Raw genomic sequence first — 17,923 nt, 5'->3', positions numbered from 1 at the left:
ACAGTGTGAACTAGAGCGTCACACAAAAACTTCTAATCCAGCTCGGTCCCTAGCTACATGTCTATAGTTTCGCACTGAAAGTTGGTTAAAGTCAATTTCCACTTGTGCGCGCCACCTGCTCCGCGGTCTTCCTCTACTGCGCTGTTCTGTGGGTGTGGATTCGAAGACTTTCTGAGCCGGAGCATTGGTTTCCATGCGATCTACGTGACCCAGCCATCTTAGTCGTTAATTTTTACTCTTCCGGCTAAGTCTACGTCGCTGTACATCCCGTACAGCTCGTCATTCCATCTTCTTCTCCAATTTACTAATTAGATCACACGAAGAACTTTTCTCTCGAACCAACCCAAGTTGCTTTCATTCGCTTTTGTCATAGTCCATGCTTCTGCACCGGATAGCAGGAGAGATGATGAGGGTCTTATATAGCAACACTTTGGTCCCTCGAGAGAGGACTTTACCACTCAATTGCTTTCTTAGCCCAAAGAAACAGCGGTAAGCAGGAGTTATTCTTCGTTTGATCTCAACACTGGTGTTGTTTTCTCCGTATACAGCGGAAACTAGGTCGAAGAAGTCCTTGACTACCTTAAAGTTACGTCTGTTGATGGTGACGTTTCGACCAAGACGTCGATGTTGTATGTCGTCCTTTCTTGACGACAGCATGTACTTTGTTTTGCCCTCATTAACTGCTAAACCCATTTTTCTCTGCCTGAATACTCACGAAGCTCACGTCATCACGCAGGGTTCTCCCGATCATGTCAATGTCATCAGCATATGCCAGCAATTGGACAGACTTTTGAATGATGGTGCCTCTAGTGTTAACGTGGGTGCTCTGCACTCTTCTTTCAAGGAAGATGATAAATCGCATCACATCCACTTTTTGGATATGGAAAGGTTCTGTTAAGTTGTTTCTAACCTTTATGGAGCAGCACGAATTCCTATACAGCTTCCCCTGTAGATGCTATCATATGCGGCCTTGAAATCGAGGAAAAGATGGTTGGGGTCGATTTGATGTTCTTTAATTTTTTTTCGAGGATCTGCCGTAATGTGAATATTTAATAAATTGTGTAATTTCCTGGTCTAAAAACCCATTGATACGGACTTATCAGGTTGTTGACGACGGGGTTTGGACCTTTACATATTATATTATACATATATTATTTTAGAAGCGATCAAACAATACTAAATTTCCATTCATCGGGCATGCTTTCTTCCGACCATATCTTACAGATAAGTTGGTGCATGCTCCTAACCAAATTATCTCCAGCTATTTTGAAGAGCTTGGCATTCAAACAATCTACTTCAGCATCTTTTCTAGACTTCAGCTTAGATATGGCAATCTTTACTTTTTGTGAGTTCGGAAGACGGGATTGTTGGCTTTCGTCGTCTATGTGGAATAGATCATCCTTCCTGACAGTGGAACTCAGTTTGTCGTCGCCGTTATACAGTCTGCAGAAGTGGTCATCTATGATGTTTCCACTTTCGCCTTCTGTTCGAGGTTTATGTACTTATAAATTTCAATTCATTTGCTCATTAAACTTTCGAACTTCATTCCTGCTTTTGAATCTCTCAACATCTTCTACCGGATGCTTCTCATGATCTCTCTTTTTCCTTCCGATAAGTCGGTGTTCCTGTCGCATGCATCTTAAAAATGTATCATAGAAACAAAATTCGAAAATAAAGAACAAGTGTAAAGCTATTATGTTAGGCTTGTAATATTCTTACGATACTGACACAGACACCGAAGATGCTTTAATATGTTTGTCTTCACTATAATTTAGAAATTTAGTCTTTTCCCTTCATCCCACAAACATTAATCTTATTTGTTGCATCCCTTTTTCACAAAATAAATCAATATCAGATATTCACATGACGTGGCTCAACTTTCCATTACCGCAGAACGAATTTCGACAAGCGTTGTTTTGTTTGATAGATATATGCAAATATTTAATAATTAGATAAGTATAGCAATTTTAGAGCGAGAAAAAATTTATTTCTATTTTAAGTTAATTTTCCAAGTTCACTTTTTCAAATACACACGACCCCAAGTAGGGTGAAGCTGTTAGTCCGCCGTTTTATGCTCAAAAGACGAGATAGAAAAAAGGAGGAGGGTTATGATGATTATTGCTTTGAACTGCCAAGCTAGAGGTCTTGAGTTTGATCCCTGTCCCCGTCTATGATATCTAAAGTTTTTTTTCACGAGTACTGCCTCTTGCGAGGAATTGGAAAATTCTCCAAAAGTAATTCTGGTCATGAAAAGTGCTTTCTCAAATTTGGATTCGGCTTAAAACTCTAGGTCCCCTCTTACTTTGACAACATTACTCACATGGTTGAGAGTTGCAAGTCACTAGGCCCTAGTTCTCAACGGACTGTTGTGCCACCTTATTTATTTATTTTAATTAAGAGATACTTCTAGATACATTGACATACTATACATGGACTGCTAGTGGTGTAAATTTTCCATAAAAAATTTGAATAAAAATAGTTCCACTTCAAGTTAACTACACTAGCCCTTCCAAGCACAGTGGCAAAAAAAGTTATGAAATATTTAGCGACATCTGTTTGTATTTAGTTGAGATAAGCTTTTTCTGACATCTGAAAATATTGGCTGTGAGAAGTGCTGTCGTTTTAAAAATTTCAAGAGTAGAATTTCTATCATTTTGGGGAGTATTTTCTTAAATTGAGGAGTAAAACAAAAAAAGAACAAACACATCCCATGAATAAAATTAAAAACTGAAAATAATAATGTCCTAATTTGAAGTTAATTGACCTACTGCGAAGGTTAATGTTCCGAAAACAGACAAATAGTTGGATGTAATGTCGTACCAAATTTTTGCTTTCACTGCTCAAAGTCCAACATTTTAAAATACTAATATTGAAATAAATAATTTAAATTTATCACTTTTTGTTTATTAAATAAGAAATTGACATTTGAAATTATATTTTACATTAACATATGTACATGTTTAAATATTTATGAATTTATTTTTGTAAATTCGATGTTTCATATTTTCAGTTACAAACATTAAGGGGCCAATTATAGCTACCATTGAAATCGATCCAGAAAAAAATTTGTACGGTGTTTTCCTTTGATTAGAAATGAAAATTATATAACCATCCTTCGGAAATGACACAAAGAATTTTTTGTTTGAGAAAAAAAGTGCAATTGCGCATTTGTTTTCCTCTACAACGGACGGAAATTCATTTTCCTGAACAGCTGATACTTTCAAAAGTGAAACGAATCGTTCTACTGATTTGTGTTCCAATTTTACACAATTACAATGATAGATTTCTGTCAGTAAAATTTTGTCGGTGGATTTCAATCGGGATTTTTTTCAAATTTTTTGCCCTGCTAACTGCCCCTAGCCGTTATCTTTTATAAGGGTTGCATCTGAAAATTTTCTTTCTGCTGTTGCACTATAATTAGCATTAAATTTTAATTTTTTGTTTTTATTGTAAACCAAATACAAATTTCTTTTCCGTTTTATTTTAGGGAGTAGTTTTTGTCCATGGGTAGAGTAGCAGTTGACTCTGAAAAAAGTAAAATACTACTATAGTAGCAAGAACGACAGCAGTGGCTGTGAGTATTAAACGTAAATATTACACAATTTTTCCGCATAGCCCTCTTTGCGCTAGTGTTTTGTCCGTTAAAAGTGGAACCATCGTGAAGTTGGCTACTAGCAGTCCATGTATAGTATGTCAATGCCTAGATACCTTCAGATATTCAACCAAACTCGGCCAATTGGCCAGTTTATATTTCTAAGATTTCAGAAATAAGGACACAATTTCTCATACAAATTTCTTTTGCTGTCACAAATCTGAGAATAAAATTCGTATGATTGGATTCCTTAAGATTTTTCCATCCGACAATTGAAAACGAAGCAAAATAAATAAAAAGCTTATCCGATTGCTAGGGTAAAAATGAATAATGATTTGTGTCTATTTATTTCATTACTCTTCCTCTGTCAATTGGCCCGAGAAAATTCTAAGAAACCTAAGAAACATAAACTGGTCAATTCTCAATTATGCAGCTGTACACCACCCTGTTGTATGTCAAAATTTTTCAAACCCCATCCAACTTCACCTTTAAAAATTCAAAAAAAAAATCTAGCCAACAAAAAGAAACCGAACCGCCATCGAGCATCGACAGAAATGTGGAAAAAATCATAATCGTTGTGGGAGCTTTTGTGAATTTGCAAATAAAATCAGTTAAGTTTACTGTAACATATATCATTGAAACACCAATCAATTTGTGTAATTCAGCTCCTGAGCTTATGATAAAACAGTTCTAAATTTTTGCTCAATTGAAAAATATTGAAATAAATTAAATATTAGAAAATTGGAAAGTGAAAAAAATGTTTAAAACAAAGAAGGAAGTAGATCTTCATGTGCGCACTGCATTGGCAAAATTACGTTCGGAAAATGAGGTAAAAATGCATGGTTATTTAATTCTGCAAATTATTCATATTTATTTTAAACAAACGTCATTGGTTGCAATTAAAAAAAGATTTGTAAATTTCCAAAAATACATTTTTGTATTTATTTTTGTGTGTCTCAATGTGCGAACGAGTCGTTTAGTGTTCGATTTTGTTGCATTTGAAGTTGCGAAATAGAAATGCCGATGCCGACAGGGGACAGCCGAGCCGATTCAAAGCCAGAACTCCACTTGCGAATTCTAATGGCGGGTCATGGGCATGACGCGGGTATAGTTTTAATTTTATATTTATTTGTTGTGAAAGGGATGCTGCTAGTGGGCAAAAATCCAACAAGAAACAGTAAATATACTTGAGTTTCTCTTTTTTTTAAGGGAACCAATAAAATGTTTGTATGTCCCAGCGGCAGCGTAAATCAAACAAATAGCCGTTAATACCAAGTTAATTGGACCATCATTGCAAAGTTAATTGATTTAATATTGAAGACCTTCAAATTAAAATGTTAAATTATATCGATTTATAGTGAATACACCCGTTTGCTCCAAGGGTTTGTAAATCATAAAATTTATTAAATTAATGTCAATGAAAATGTGCAAGTCCTCAAAAAAAAAAAAAAAAAAAAACTGAAAAGATTTTGTTTATATTTATAATGTTGAGTAGAAAGTTTTTAAATTGATGTCAATCCCTTAAAAACAACAACATTTTGATCATAGCCTTTTTTGGTAACGAAAAACGTTTCGAAATCATTAAAATATAATTCGCAGTAGCTCTATGTAGCTCATATTATATGGAATCTCGATTTATTCGAGAAAATATGCGTCAAGACAAAGTGCAATGGTCATCTTCTGATGAGCCCATTGCACCGGGGCGAAACGCATATTTGAACACTATGCTGGTTCGTTTTTATTTTTATTTTCATTTTATGATTTTAAAAATAAAAATATTATTTTCATGATTTTAAATCATATTTATTAAAATTTAGATTCCGTCAAAATTTGGATTGAACTTTTAAAAAACATTAGCCGTCGGATTCTTTCAAATTTTTAAAGGGATTATTTTTATGTGCTCTATTGACAGAACCAAATTAATTGCAGAATAGTTTTCTACTATTTCGACGCTGCCAGAAGTGACTTAGACTTCTATACTTTGGGTTGATCGAACTGAGTGTCAACCCAGACAAAGCCGATGTGGTCCTATTACGAAGAAATAGAAAATTGCATATGTTAACCCTTTCTGTATTAAAGGTGCCCAATCAAAGTTCTGGGTCTTATTTTAGACGAAAAACTAAATTTTAAACGCAATATAGGTATAAGAAATAGTAAAAAAGCTACTGTAACTCTTTACTTGCAAAAAGCTGTTGGGAATAAATGAGGCTTACTTACTTAAGGTGGTGTACAGTTCTGTGTGAACTAGGACATCACTAGTAAATATCGCAGTTTTTCATCCTCTTTTTGCCCGGCCCATCCCATCGTATTTCCTGCATGGCAGTGATGTCTGCTTTATAGCAGTCTAGGGCCTACGCTAATTCATCGGCTGCACGTGGTCTGTTAAATGAACTAACATTCCACGTGCTTATCTGAATTTCGGTGTCCTTAATTCGTTTCCGTGTGTTGTCAACAGTTAATATGTCTGTATCCGAGGTTTGTTGGTGCTTCGCAACTAGGATACTTATACGTGGTCAGGAATTCACCCCGACGGCACAACCTCCAACCTGGAGGGCCAGTTCCTTAGTATAACTCAGATGACGGGGAGCCGGCCAAACCTTATAAGCTTGGGCTCCGAATAATTCGAAGAAGCCCTATAAGGTGTTCACTAAGTAGTTCAACCTAACTGGATTCCATCCCGGGAATTCCTCCGCTGCCGTCTGGATAAGGAGAGGTGCCTGATTGGAAACACTTTTCCCAACCTCTCTCGTTTGCTACCTCCAACAACTTTCCACTGGGGTTAGAGCCTAATCTCCAGTTAAGGTACTAGGCACCCGATGATCATCACTGGGATGTGAGAGTAGGAGTTGATAGACTGAGGTGGGGTTTGAGAAAAAACCAGTGGGTCAATCCACTTTTACACAGATGGATCAAAAGCAAATGAAATGGTTGGTGGTGGTGTGTACTCTGAACTCTCCTTCCTAATAATTGTAGCGTGTTCAAGGCGAAACTTTCAAGCGTCTGAAATCTGTCTCTAAACTCTATAACAGTCTATAACTGTCGATCATCTTCAATGGCACCATAGTTTGATATTCACTTTTGCTGGGTGCCGGTGATAGAGACATTTCAGGAAATTGTAAGGCTGATGAACTCGCCAAAAATGGTACAGTACAATCCATATAACACGTCGCTACATGTATATAACATCACTACGTGTCAGGTACCGAAACCGAAATCCCTAAGCCGACTTCATATAAGCTCGATAATCGGTGTCATCACCGTGCACTGTCTAATAGGCAGAAGGGGGAAGAGGAGAAAACGGTTCCTCTCCTCATCTGTACATCCGTTTTTCTAGCTCAAAAAAAACAAGACTTGCCCAGGATGTAATGATCTAAACGAGCTCAATCATATTAACATAATCAGTCAGGGAAGAGAAAATCTATTCGAAGGTAAATTGAAGAATTCAGAATATCGAAAATCTTGTAAGACCGTTAGACAGAGAGAAACAAAAAAAAAAAACATACTGCAAAATATAGCGGGTACATTTGTCGAACAAAACAACAAAATTATTCGCTTTTTTGTTGATTTCAAGGCAGCCTTCGACAATATCGATCGAAATGCTTTTAATATATAAGCTATAAAATGCTGGAATGAGCATAAAGTTTGGAAGGGTTCTCGGAAACATCTATCAGGATAATCAATCGGCTGTGTGGAGTGGAATTCAGATTTCAGAATGGTTTGAGGCAACAAAGGGGGTTCAGCAAGGTTGCACTCTAAGTTCATATCTCTTTGCCATGTACATCGATGATCTGACCGACTTTCTACCAGGTGGCATAAACATAGATGGAGTTCTTACAAAGGTCCTTTTATTTGCAGATTATGTAATTTTATTTGCATACTCACCAGATTCTCTTCAAATTATGATTAACCGTCTTAATTCGTACTGCCAATTACGGTGAATCTTACGAAGTCAAAAATAATGATTTTTAAAAAGGGATCTGGCAGAGCTTGCAGAAACGAAAAATTTTATCTTAAAGGACAGCCCATTGAAATTGTAAAAGCATACAGGTATCTTGGAGTCAGGATAACTAACAATCACAGCATGGAACCTCACTTGAAAGAAAAGTCAGTAAAAGCTAAAAGTGCCATATCCCCGCAACTTGGAAAAGATGTTTTTCAAATAACATGTTGATTACAGTCTAAAATATGAAGCATTTCCAGCTTTATCTGAGTCTGTGATGTTGTATGCAGCACAGTCTTGGGGTACTATCAGTAAGAAACCGTTGAGAAACAGCTAAGGAACTACGTCAAAAAATGTTTCAATCTGCCAAATACAACGCTCAACTACATGATAAATATAGAAACAGGACTATCACCACTTTTTATTAAAACCTTAAAACTGCATTTTGATTATGTTACGAAAGTTCTAGCAATGCCAGATGATAGACTTCCAAAAATAATTGCTAGAAAGACCCTTGAAAGAAGAACTCTTTGGTAGTGCACAGATGTTTTCCAAAACCTTATTTCAAAAGAAAATGAACAATACAGAGCTGAGTGTATAAGCTTAGGTACTGCATCAGTACACAGATCTAAATACAGCATTTTAAATCATAATTGTGCGAAAGAAATTATTTTCACAACGAAAATGTGATGGAAATTATATCGTTATTTTCAAAATGAGAGGAGAGCTTATTCGTCTTAATTATATCCCACTCTGTCCTGACTTACCAATTTACTGTAACCTTTGCAACCTATAGGGGAGAGAAGATGTTATGCATTTCATTGGAAGATGACCTATTTTGAAAAAAATACGAAGAAGTTATCTTGGAAGTAATACGTTATCGGAAGAAGAAGTCTTAGCACGTCTCAACTGTGAAAACAATTTAAAGGAACTTTTTTATTTTTATAAATATGCTATGAGCTATCGCAATCAAATTATCAATGAAGAGTTTTAACAACAAAACAAAATGTAATGTTCTAAAAGATAGACACAAACTTAATAATAAATGTTTTATTTTATTTTTTAATGTCCCATCAGGCAGACGGCAAAGCCATGCTTACTGATTTTTTGTAAAATAATTTGTTATATAAAAAAGAATAGAAACAATAAAAATCAATCTAATCTTACATAATCAGTCTTTCACGGTTATTAAAGGGCTCAAACTGGTTTTATTCAGCTTAGATAAAAGTCTCAAGTTTCATGTTGTATCACAAACATTAAACTGGCCTAAGTGTGTCCTAATTCATTACTGATATCCATTTAACCTAACCTAACCTATATTTTGGCTTATGGCTTATGCCAATAACTTACCTTATTATTTTTTTAAATTATGTTCTAAGTGTGTTATTTTTAAATTCAATTTACAAATTTTAAATTTATAATTGCATAGTTTTAATTTCGTAAGTTTTTCTTTTTTTTTTATTTTCTCTTTATTGTTAATAATCAAAACTTATACCAATAATAATAATCTATATTTTAGAACGTAAACGATTTTATGGGAGAGTCTTCTTTGGTACTTTTAAGAACACTCTCCAAATAGTGATTCTTCCATCAAACAAACTAATCAGCTCTCCATAGTCCTCTTGATCTGGCTATGATTTAGAAAGCCTTTATTTTTCCGAAACTGGAGTACAATTCTCATATTTCGGCAGGTTACCCAAAAACCCACTTTAGTATGTTGAAAATTAAAAATAGAACTCGTAAGATTGAAAGGCGACCGTCATCTAACTGAAACATTTTCAACTCTCGAGCCCCACTCAAAAATAATTGTTCTAGTGAAAAAGCCAGTTACATTACTCCCCTCAACAAAAATAGCCGTATTTTAAAGAATACTGATCACTTAACACTTCAGCCCATAAACAAAAGAATTACTATTTCACTCTCATTTGAATTAAAAAAAAACAAGAACAGGAAGTGCTGGGAATAAAATTCAATAAAAAGCAATAGGCGAGAGGCAAACAAAGGTTTTACTAGTATCATCAATTCAAATCTTCCATCTAAATGCGTTGTATGGTTTTTTATCGACTCTAGTCAATCGTCTTCAATAGGGTATTTTTTTTAAGACGTGTGGTTTTCAAGAAGAAGTTAAGTGGGTCATCCCATGTGACGGTCTTTATTTTAAGTAATTTTCAGAATTTTTTTACTACCAGTAAATAGATACAACTTTATTAAGCTTATTATTAATTGTTAACATAGTTCGACAGTATAAATAAAAAACTTGAATTAAAAACATTGTAAAGAACACGAGTTAGACCGGTGTAGACAACTCCACCTCGAAAAAATGGGCTCGCAGTTCCTATACGATTCCGGCTGATTGGCTTATCTAGAGATTTTTGCGTTTTAATTATTGGAATTTTTGCTTGTCGATAGTTCATTCCATGCGTTTACATGTGCTGTATCCAACCCATCAAATTTCAAGTCATTCGGTCAAGCAGTTTTTGAGATACGATGAAGGAAAGTTTGAAAAACGCAGTTTTGAGAAAAATGCATTTAAAGTTTCAAGTCCTCTTAACTATGCAAATATCACCTTACCTTTCAATCGGTGATGCCTGGTCCATAGAGTATTCCTTCCTCTTCTTCTTGAAACTCTTTCAAAGTAGCTCTTGAATCAATTCTATGTTGTTTAACGGCATCACTTACCCGCCTCTCAGAACGTGAGATTCGCTTTTCATCACGTTTCTCAACATAAGCATGGGCTTCGCGGCTTATAGGGCGTCCCATAACCGTCATTACTTTCAAATTACCTTCAAAACCTTCATTAAAGATTTCCTGAATAACTTTATCAGTAAGTTTACCTGGTCCTTTTCCACCGATTCCTTTATTTGTGTTATCTTTTTTAACAACCTGATGTCGTATCTTTAAAACGACTTAGAATTTAAAAAAATCCCTTTACCGTATTCTAGACATATTAAACCAGAAATTTATGAAAAAAAAAATCGATTTTTTGAACCCATCACATGGGATGGCCCCCTTAAAGCCAAGAATTTTTCTTAATGATAAGGATTTGCCATTATTTAAAAAAAATGAATTCGGGAAATTGGCCTCCGCGACTGGTCCGAATAAATTCCAGCCAAGAGGCCCAATTGGAATAACTCGTCAAATACTCTCCAAAGCCGTCAATCTTCTCGGGCTTATCTGCGTACACAAGTGATTTCTCAAGAGAATACAAAAAATAGTTGGACGTTGTGAAATCGCGCGATCTTGGAGGCCACTCCACAGGTCCACGAAGCGAGAGAATGCACTTGCCAATAGTACAGAATCAATTCATTTCGATACGATTTAATTTCGTCCTTACTGTTAGAGGCAGATGCAAAATTTCTGGGTATATCTTTTTTGTGGTCTCAAAATTGACAATCGACAAACTTATAAAACAACTCAACTCGGTCTGCACCAATTTAAAAAACAACCTTAAACTGTAGATCATCTCTCACAGTGATGGCTAACCAGTTAAATATTAACACCTGTCAGATTTCGGCCTTCCTGGAAATTATAAACAGACTTGGCCAAAGTGTTTAAACAACTTAGTTCTCTTGGTAGATAGAATATTAGTCTCGTTATATGGGTCCTAGTAGTACCCGTGGCATGATGGTTAGTGCGTTGAACTGTCATGCCAGAGGTCTTGGGTTCGATCCCTGCCTATGCCATTTAAAGTCTTTTTACGGGTACTGACTCTTGCGAGGAATTGAGAAATTCTCCAAGAGCAACTCTTGTCATGAAAAAGTGTTTTCTCAAAATTAGCCGTTCCGAGTCGGCATATAAACTGTAGATCCCCTCCATTCCTGACAACATTACTCGCACACAGGAATGGCCTGTTACGCCACCAGTGGCGAGGCGTGACTTATTTATAAAGTTAAGTCGGAGAAAAATGAGGGACTAGAAAAAATATCAGAAATGTACTTGCTGAAAAAGATCTCCCAACTGAAGTAACACTATTCGGAAGTGTTAATAACAATCTACTCAAATTAAAAATTTGAGGAAATGTGTCGCGTAACATGTCTAACATGGGTTCTTAATCTTCAAGGTGAGGAAGAGATGGAGTTGTATGCAAAAACTTTAAGTTCATTTTTTAAAGCCTTAAAATCGAATATTCCATGAAAAATATTTATTAAAGAAGATATTTGTTTATACGGCATTGTTGCTACAAAAGAATCCTATTTCGATTTATTAAGAATGTTAATCTAAGAATACTAAATTAGTAAAAGATTTATATCTTGCATTAAGTTGACCTATAATATTATCTTTAATTTGTGTACAAAAAAGCGTTTATAGCGCGTTTTTGAATCCGTTTCAAGCAATATCCTTTTCAATGGCGGTTGTCCGCAACCGTTAGCGTTTAGACTTTCAAAAATTGATTCAAATTTCTCTATGAAATCAGAGCCAAGCCAAGCCAAGACTCAAAACATTTCTCTCTTTGCGATTTCAACATCTGTTTGATTATTTGGAATCAAATTGAAAAGAACACCAGAAATATTTGCTTTCTAATTTAAAGGATAAGCTCAAAGGAGGGGTAGAGTGTCCTATTTCTACCACTTTTTTTTTTCTTTAAGAAATTAAGTTTCTCAAAGTCATTATTTTCATCTAACAGAAAATCTCTCAAACAGCAATCTATTCCTATAAGAGCCGTTGTGACTTTTAAGTTACTAAAATTTAAACAAAATGCAACCACATTTACAAATCACTTCCAATTCAAATTTTGTTCACACTTTTATTTATACACCTTGCACTGCAATCTGCCTCATTAATGTTGGCTACTTTGTCACTTAATTAAAATTACAGTAACTTTCTGCCAAAAATAATTTCACTACGCAATTTTGCTTAAGTGGCAACCCCTACTTCTTAAACTTCATCCGCCGAGAATGAAGGAAAATATCGAATAAGTCGATAGAAGACGGGTTACGTTTGGCTTTTTTTCTATACAGAATGGATGAATTTTTGTTTGCTCTATGAATAACAAGTGTAGTGCGTCAACGCACTGCTTTGCTTAGGCTCAACCTGACATGCGCAATGCGTATTTCTCCATTTCCAACAATCCTGTTTGTTTTTGCACAAGCAAGTGAATTTTCAGATACATAGAAATTCATCGAAAGAAAGGCGGTGAACATCGGGTTATTTCTATGCTTAAGAAAGCGTTGGTTGAATAAAGAAGCACGCGCCTAGCGAGAAGTAAAAGAGGAAACGAGATAGAAAACAAATTTTGCTCTACTCAGCGAAGAAATAATAACCCGGCATACCTTTGAAGAAGAAAATACATGTTGATTAAATTATTGTAAAGTAATGTCGATGTCAAAAGGGTTGCTGTTGTATGATTTGTTTATATACATGTTGCATGAAGTTTTTCTTGTTGATATTGAGATTTACAAAAGGTAAGTCGATAGGAATCGACTTATATGGTGCCTTCGCCACTGTACGCCACCCATTTTTTTTTATATGAGTCCTAAATGGACACTGATTCTTAAATTGGAAAATCTTGAGCTTGCTTAAAATTATTTAAAAGGAAATATATGATTTAAAAATCAAAATAATGTTTATGACCATATATTCATATATCCTTCCCCATCATAAAAACGAAGCCTTTCCTCTAACATGTATTGTCTCAAACGCTTTATAATAAGCTCGAAAAGGTTTTACAAGTAGGGAAGATCATAAGGTCCCTGTTGTGGTATCACAACATATTAACTACTGGGGCAAGACCGCGTAAGTTGATTCAATGGAACGACTATCGTTTTGATGTGATAAAGAGGGCTATTGTCATAAAAAAAAGTCCTTTAAACGCATCGTCTTGCATAATCTGGGCCCTGTTCTTAGTCCTAAGTAAGTTAACTTTCCAACTGGCACCCAATTTTATTTAACATAAATTAACGACGAAGAAAACATTACCTATGCTAACCCAAGGGCAGCCTACTTTTGTAGTTGAAATCATCATCTGCACTCAAAAATCATCACTATCATCTGCACAGGGAAAATATCAAAAGAAGATAAACTGCTCTGAACACTACTAGAACAGCTCGCTTGGAGCGGCCGATAATTTCGATATCATTCGCATAGCCAAACAGTTGTAAATACCTTTTAAATACTGTGCATTTTAGGTTAATATCACTTTTGTGCCCTATCTGCTCTATCTGAGTAGGTTAAAAAAATCACACGATAAAGCATCTTGTCTGTGCCCTGCACATGTCTTGAATATCTCACAGCTATTACGTATTTACACGTTGCACCGCGTTTTTGTAACGTCATGCGGTATAGCTGGACCAGTTTTTTTTTCGGGTTCCTGAGATCAGACATCTTCGATGAAAACATGGTGAGTTTTGACTTGAAAAGAACAACGATTTGGTCTTTTACTTGCCTTATTATAAATATTTGATCTATCGTTGTTTTGTCTGGTCTAAGTTTACACTGGGGCTCTCTGTAATTTTTGCAGCTTTATTAGATTGGGCATATTGAGCTTTCTTCTTTCCGTTTTCTGGACAAATTGTTTTTGCTTAGCTGCTGAAAGCCTATGGTAGTCTCGGCAACTTCCTAAATGACATAGCGGTACTGGTTCCACGGGTTGTTGGAGCTTGTTGATAGGAGTACGGCTGATAATTTCTCTACTTATTGCTCACTGTGGTCTTTGGCATTCTCTTGTGGGCTAAGACATGCAACATTAAAGGCCTTCGTTTGGGCGGTTTTAATTTCTCAGGCTCTGATGTTTGTCACATCAAGGAAGTGGTAAAAGTAAACATTTGCACCTCTGATGATACACACGTCTAAAATGTCCCGGAGGTCTTAAAACTGCTCTTCCTTGTTAGATTCTTCAGTTGCATAGGTAGAGTCTACTTGCCACAAAAAGAAGTCGTTTTTGGAAGCTCTAACCCTCTCTCTCATAGTGTTTTTTTGTATTGTGGCCTTTTCGTTAGCCCGACGCACTAACCTCTGTAGGACAATAAATTTGGTGTTGCAAGTTTAGTAAATCATTACATAAACTCAAGACCTGTATCCGGCGGTTAAAAACGAAGGATTAGATACAGCTCGAGGCCCACAGTTCCTACATCATCCAATAACCGACAGTTGTTTGTATTTTGTAAACATTGTATGCAAGCTGCATAAGGTTACAATAAACATGAATACAGTCATTTTTAGATAAACGCGTTTAGAGGTTGCTTAGAGCCTACATACAAATTAATTATCTGACACAAAGGTATTTTACTTTTATTAAATCATAAAATATTTCTTAAATTTTTATGAATCTAATTTTTAAAAATTTTAATATAAGTTAGATCTTATAGTTTAGGGTTTAAATGATCCTTAAGCCTGATGCCTAATAATATTATTATAACTATTTTAGAAAAATCTACGTAGCTTTACCATAGCAAAGTTGTACTTCAAAATCAACGAATATTCAGCTGCCGAACAGTACGTATCATCATATCTGACCATCAAGGATGACAACGATCAAGCCCATAAATTGCTTGGCCAATGTTATTTGCATCAGAAGAAAACCAGCAAAGCTCTTGAAGCATTCCAACGTTCGTTACAACTTAATCCCAAGCAACCAGACCTTCTTGGTGAAGTTTGTCAATTATTACTCGACGATAAATCATTGAACACTAATAAAGCAAAATACTGGTGTGATCTAGCTGAATCTGAAAAAATTCAACATGATGCTGTTTTTAGTTTGCGTCTCAAACTCATGAATAAAGACAATCTTGAGATCAACCAAGTTGAACAATTTATCCAGAAAGAGATTTCATCACGGCCACAGGATGTTAATTTACGCATACGACTTGTGCGTCATTTAATTGAACAGAATAAAGTTCTTGAAGCTTTTCAGAATACTTACCAACTGGAAATGGTTAATCATGGTATGTTGGCCCAAAGTGCCGAATGGTACAATGTTATGTGGCTTGTACTAAGCAAGTATGAACAAATATCAAATGCAAAAAAAGACTGGCAATTCTGGTTGTTGGTTATAACCTGCTTGGAGCGACAAGTACACTTAAGTTTTACTTCAAACTCGAATTTACCCAATAATGGCAGCACTGAGACGGCTAATTTGCTCTTTAGCTTTGATCAATATTTGTATAAGGTCTCTCAGATTATTTATACTTTGAATCAGCAAAAAGAGTTTGTGACACGCTTCATGGAACACTATCAGGGTCAACTGTGCTTACATGCTGCTTCATTGATATTCAAAAGGGAGTTAATTCAAAATAAAAACAAGTGGAAGGAAACAATTAAAACTTCCCTTCCTTTGTTATTGTTAGCCTTTCAAAGTACAAGGCCGGATTCTAAGGAACAATGGATGAAACACTGCGACGAGCATGGTACACTTCTTCTTCAACAATGGAATAGGGAAGGAGCTTTTAGATGTGTTCAGGTAAATTATACATATATATTTTCTTTTGAGCTGTATACCTTTAAGTAAAAGGTTTTTCTTTTTTATATATATATTTAGGCTGGACGAACACTTGTTGCTTGTATAGAAGAGAACAATGAAAATAATAATCAATTTAATAACATGATTGAAAACGGCTCCCCCTGGACTACGTCCGAGGCGTTAGTAAGTCAAATTCGCCAGCTTTGCACTGATAAGAACTGGCGTCGAGGTATCTTTGGACAGCTTTTCTGCAACAGCGATCAAAAAGTCAAAGAAAGCACCTCACATTTAATCAAATGTGCCAAATTATCGGAACCCATTTACGAACTGCCCACCTATGCCGAGTTGGAACAATATGAAGAAGCGGCTCAGTACTTAAATCCACAATCTTTACAACACATGGTTTATCTTTGTTTGGGAAATGATAACTTGGCTAATGTAAGAGTAAAATTCTTTAACGGATTGAATTTCTCGACAAATAATTTGTCCTTCTGTGGGGCAGAAACTCTCAATCAACTCGATATTGAAACATTTCTCTATGCAGCAACATTGCAATTTAAGAGTCTTCTTGAGATGGAACGTAAAGCTCATGAATGCTACCATCCAGGTATTGTGGCCAAACCAAAGATTCTGCCATTTGTGAATATCCAAAACAACATGTGCACCGATGATCAAATTAGTTGGTGGATGGCCGCCTATCAAGTGTATAAAAATCTCGCCAACGATAACTTATCTGAAATTCGTGCAACCTTACAATACGGAATAGAAGCACTGAGAGGCATAAATGGACCTAAAATTGATTTGCTGATAATTTTTAAACTGGGCAAGATTTTTGAAAATCGTGCTGTCGACATAAGCAAACCGGTTGAGAAGGGAATGGTTGAAGCTAGAGCTGAGAATTTGTACAAGTGTGGCTTAAGTATGCTTAAAATGAACAATAAGGGAGTATTGGAACCATTTAAAAGATATTTTACTTATGCCAATGCCAAAAGCTCCCCGGCCGAACGGGAAATTTCCGTGTTGGCTGAAGAAGCGGTGAATTTCTTAGCAGTTAAATACTTTAAAAAATCCGAATATGAGGAGTTGATTGACGAATTGTCCGGCATTCAACTTCCATTTGCAACTTACTTTAAATCGGAAGCCTATCGCAGATTAGATGAAGCTATGAAAACACCGAAAAAAAACAAACGTGTGTATTTGGACAAAGCAAGCGAGTGTCTTAACCAAACGCTGCAGTTGTTGAAGAGCAACCAAGTTGATCCCAATCACCCTCTGAATGCTGTTATTTCGTATGAGTTAAAGAATCTACAACAAAGTAAGACTAAGTTCATGAATGAACAAAGCAACAACAGCAGTTCCTACGAAGATGCAGAGACAGAATTTGGAATCGGTGATTCGACTCCACAATACAATGCCAGCAATCGATCACGTCGTGAAAATTCAATTGTCTCGCCGCGAACAATCGAGCTGGAGAATATGGTTAAGCAAATATCAAATATGATGAGTTCTGTCAAAAAAGAGATTGTTGATAATATTAAGCCAGAAGTTCTAGAAATTCATACTCAATTAAAAGATATTAAAGAGAGGTTATGTTTGATTGAAGAGAACATGCCAAAAAAGTCGATTACGCCAAGTCGCGATGAGGACGCATCAAATGTCTTAGATGATTTGTATATCATAGAAGATGAATTGCAAAATCAAATGTATTCAAATCAACAACATAACCAGCAGCAACAGATGAACATGTATGGACCAGGGCCAACATATTCACAGCAACATCCCGTTGGTCAAAGGTTGCATACCCCAACTGCTGCACCTTCGGGGGGTGTTGTTAATGTTCCAGGGGCAGCAGCCGGAATGAATCCATACAATAGTCCTTTGTATGGTAATTTTGCCATGAACTATTATGCTCAGCAGCTTATGATGCCACCACAGCTGCCTGCAGCACCTGTTATGGGAACACATACATCTCAATTACGTAAGTTTTTTTTTCGTT

General features: G+C 35.9%; 1 protein-coding gene across 1 annotated transcript in view; it reads left to right on the top strand.

Annotated features, from left to right (window-relative positions):
* The first annotated feature begins 4,120 nt into the window (after nucleotides 1-4,120).
* The window catches only part of LOC129938493 (E3 SUMO-protein ligase RanBP2), a 29,271-nt gene continuing 15,468 nt past the window's right edge, over nucleotides 4,121-17,923 (top strand). Inside the window, exons 1-3 of the mRNA XM_056046102.1 lie at nucleotides 4,121-4,421; nucleotides 14,896-15,927; nucleotides 16,006-17,905. Coding sequence (XP_055902077.1) covers nucleotides 4,350-4,421; nucleotides 14,896-15,927; nucleotides 16,006-17,905 — 3,004 coding nt within the window. The 5' untranslated portion in view covers nucleotides 4,121-4,349. The remainder of the gene's footprint in view (nucleotides 4,422-14,895; nucleotides 15,928-16,005; nucleotides 17,906-17,923) is intronic.

This window comes from Eupeodes corollae, chromosome 1, assembly GCF_945859685.1.
Source record: "Eupeodes corollae chromosome 1, idEupCoro1.1, whole genome shotgun sequence".
NCBI classification, from domain to species: Eukaryota; Metazoa; Arthropoda; class Insecta; order Diptera; family Syrphidae; genus Eupeodes; species Eupeodes corollae.
This window is presented reverse-complemented; position numbering and strand designations above follow the sequence as displayed.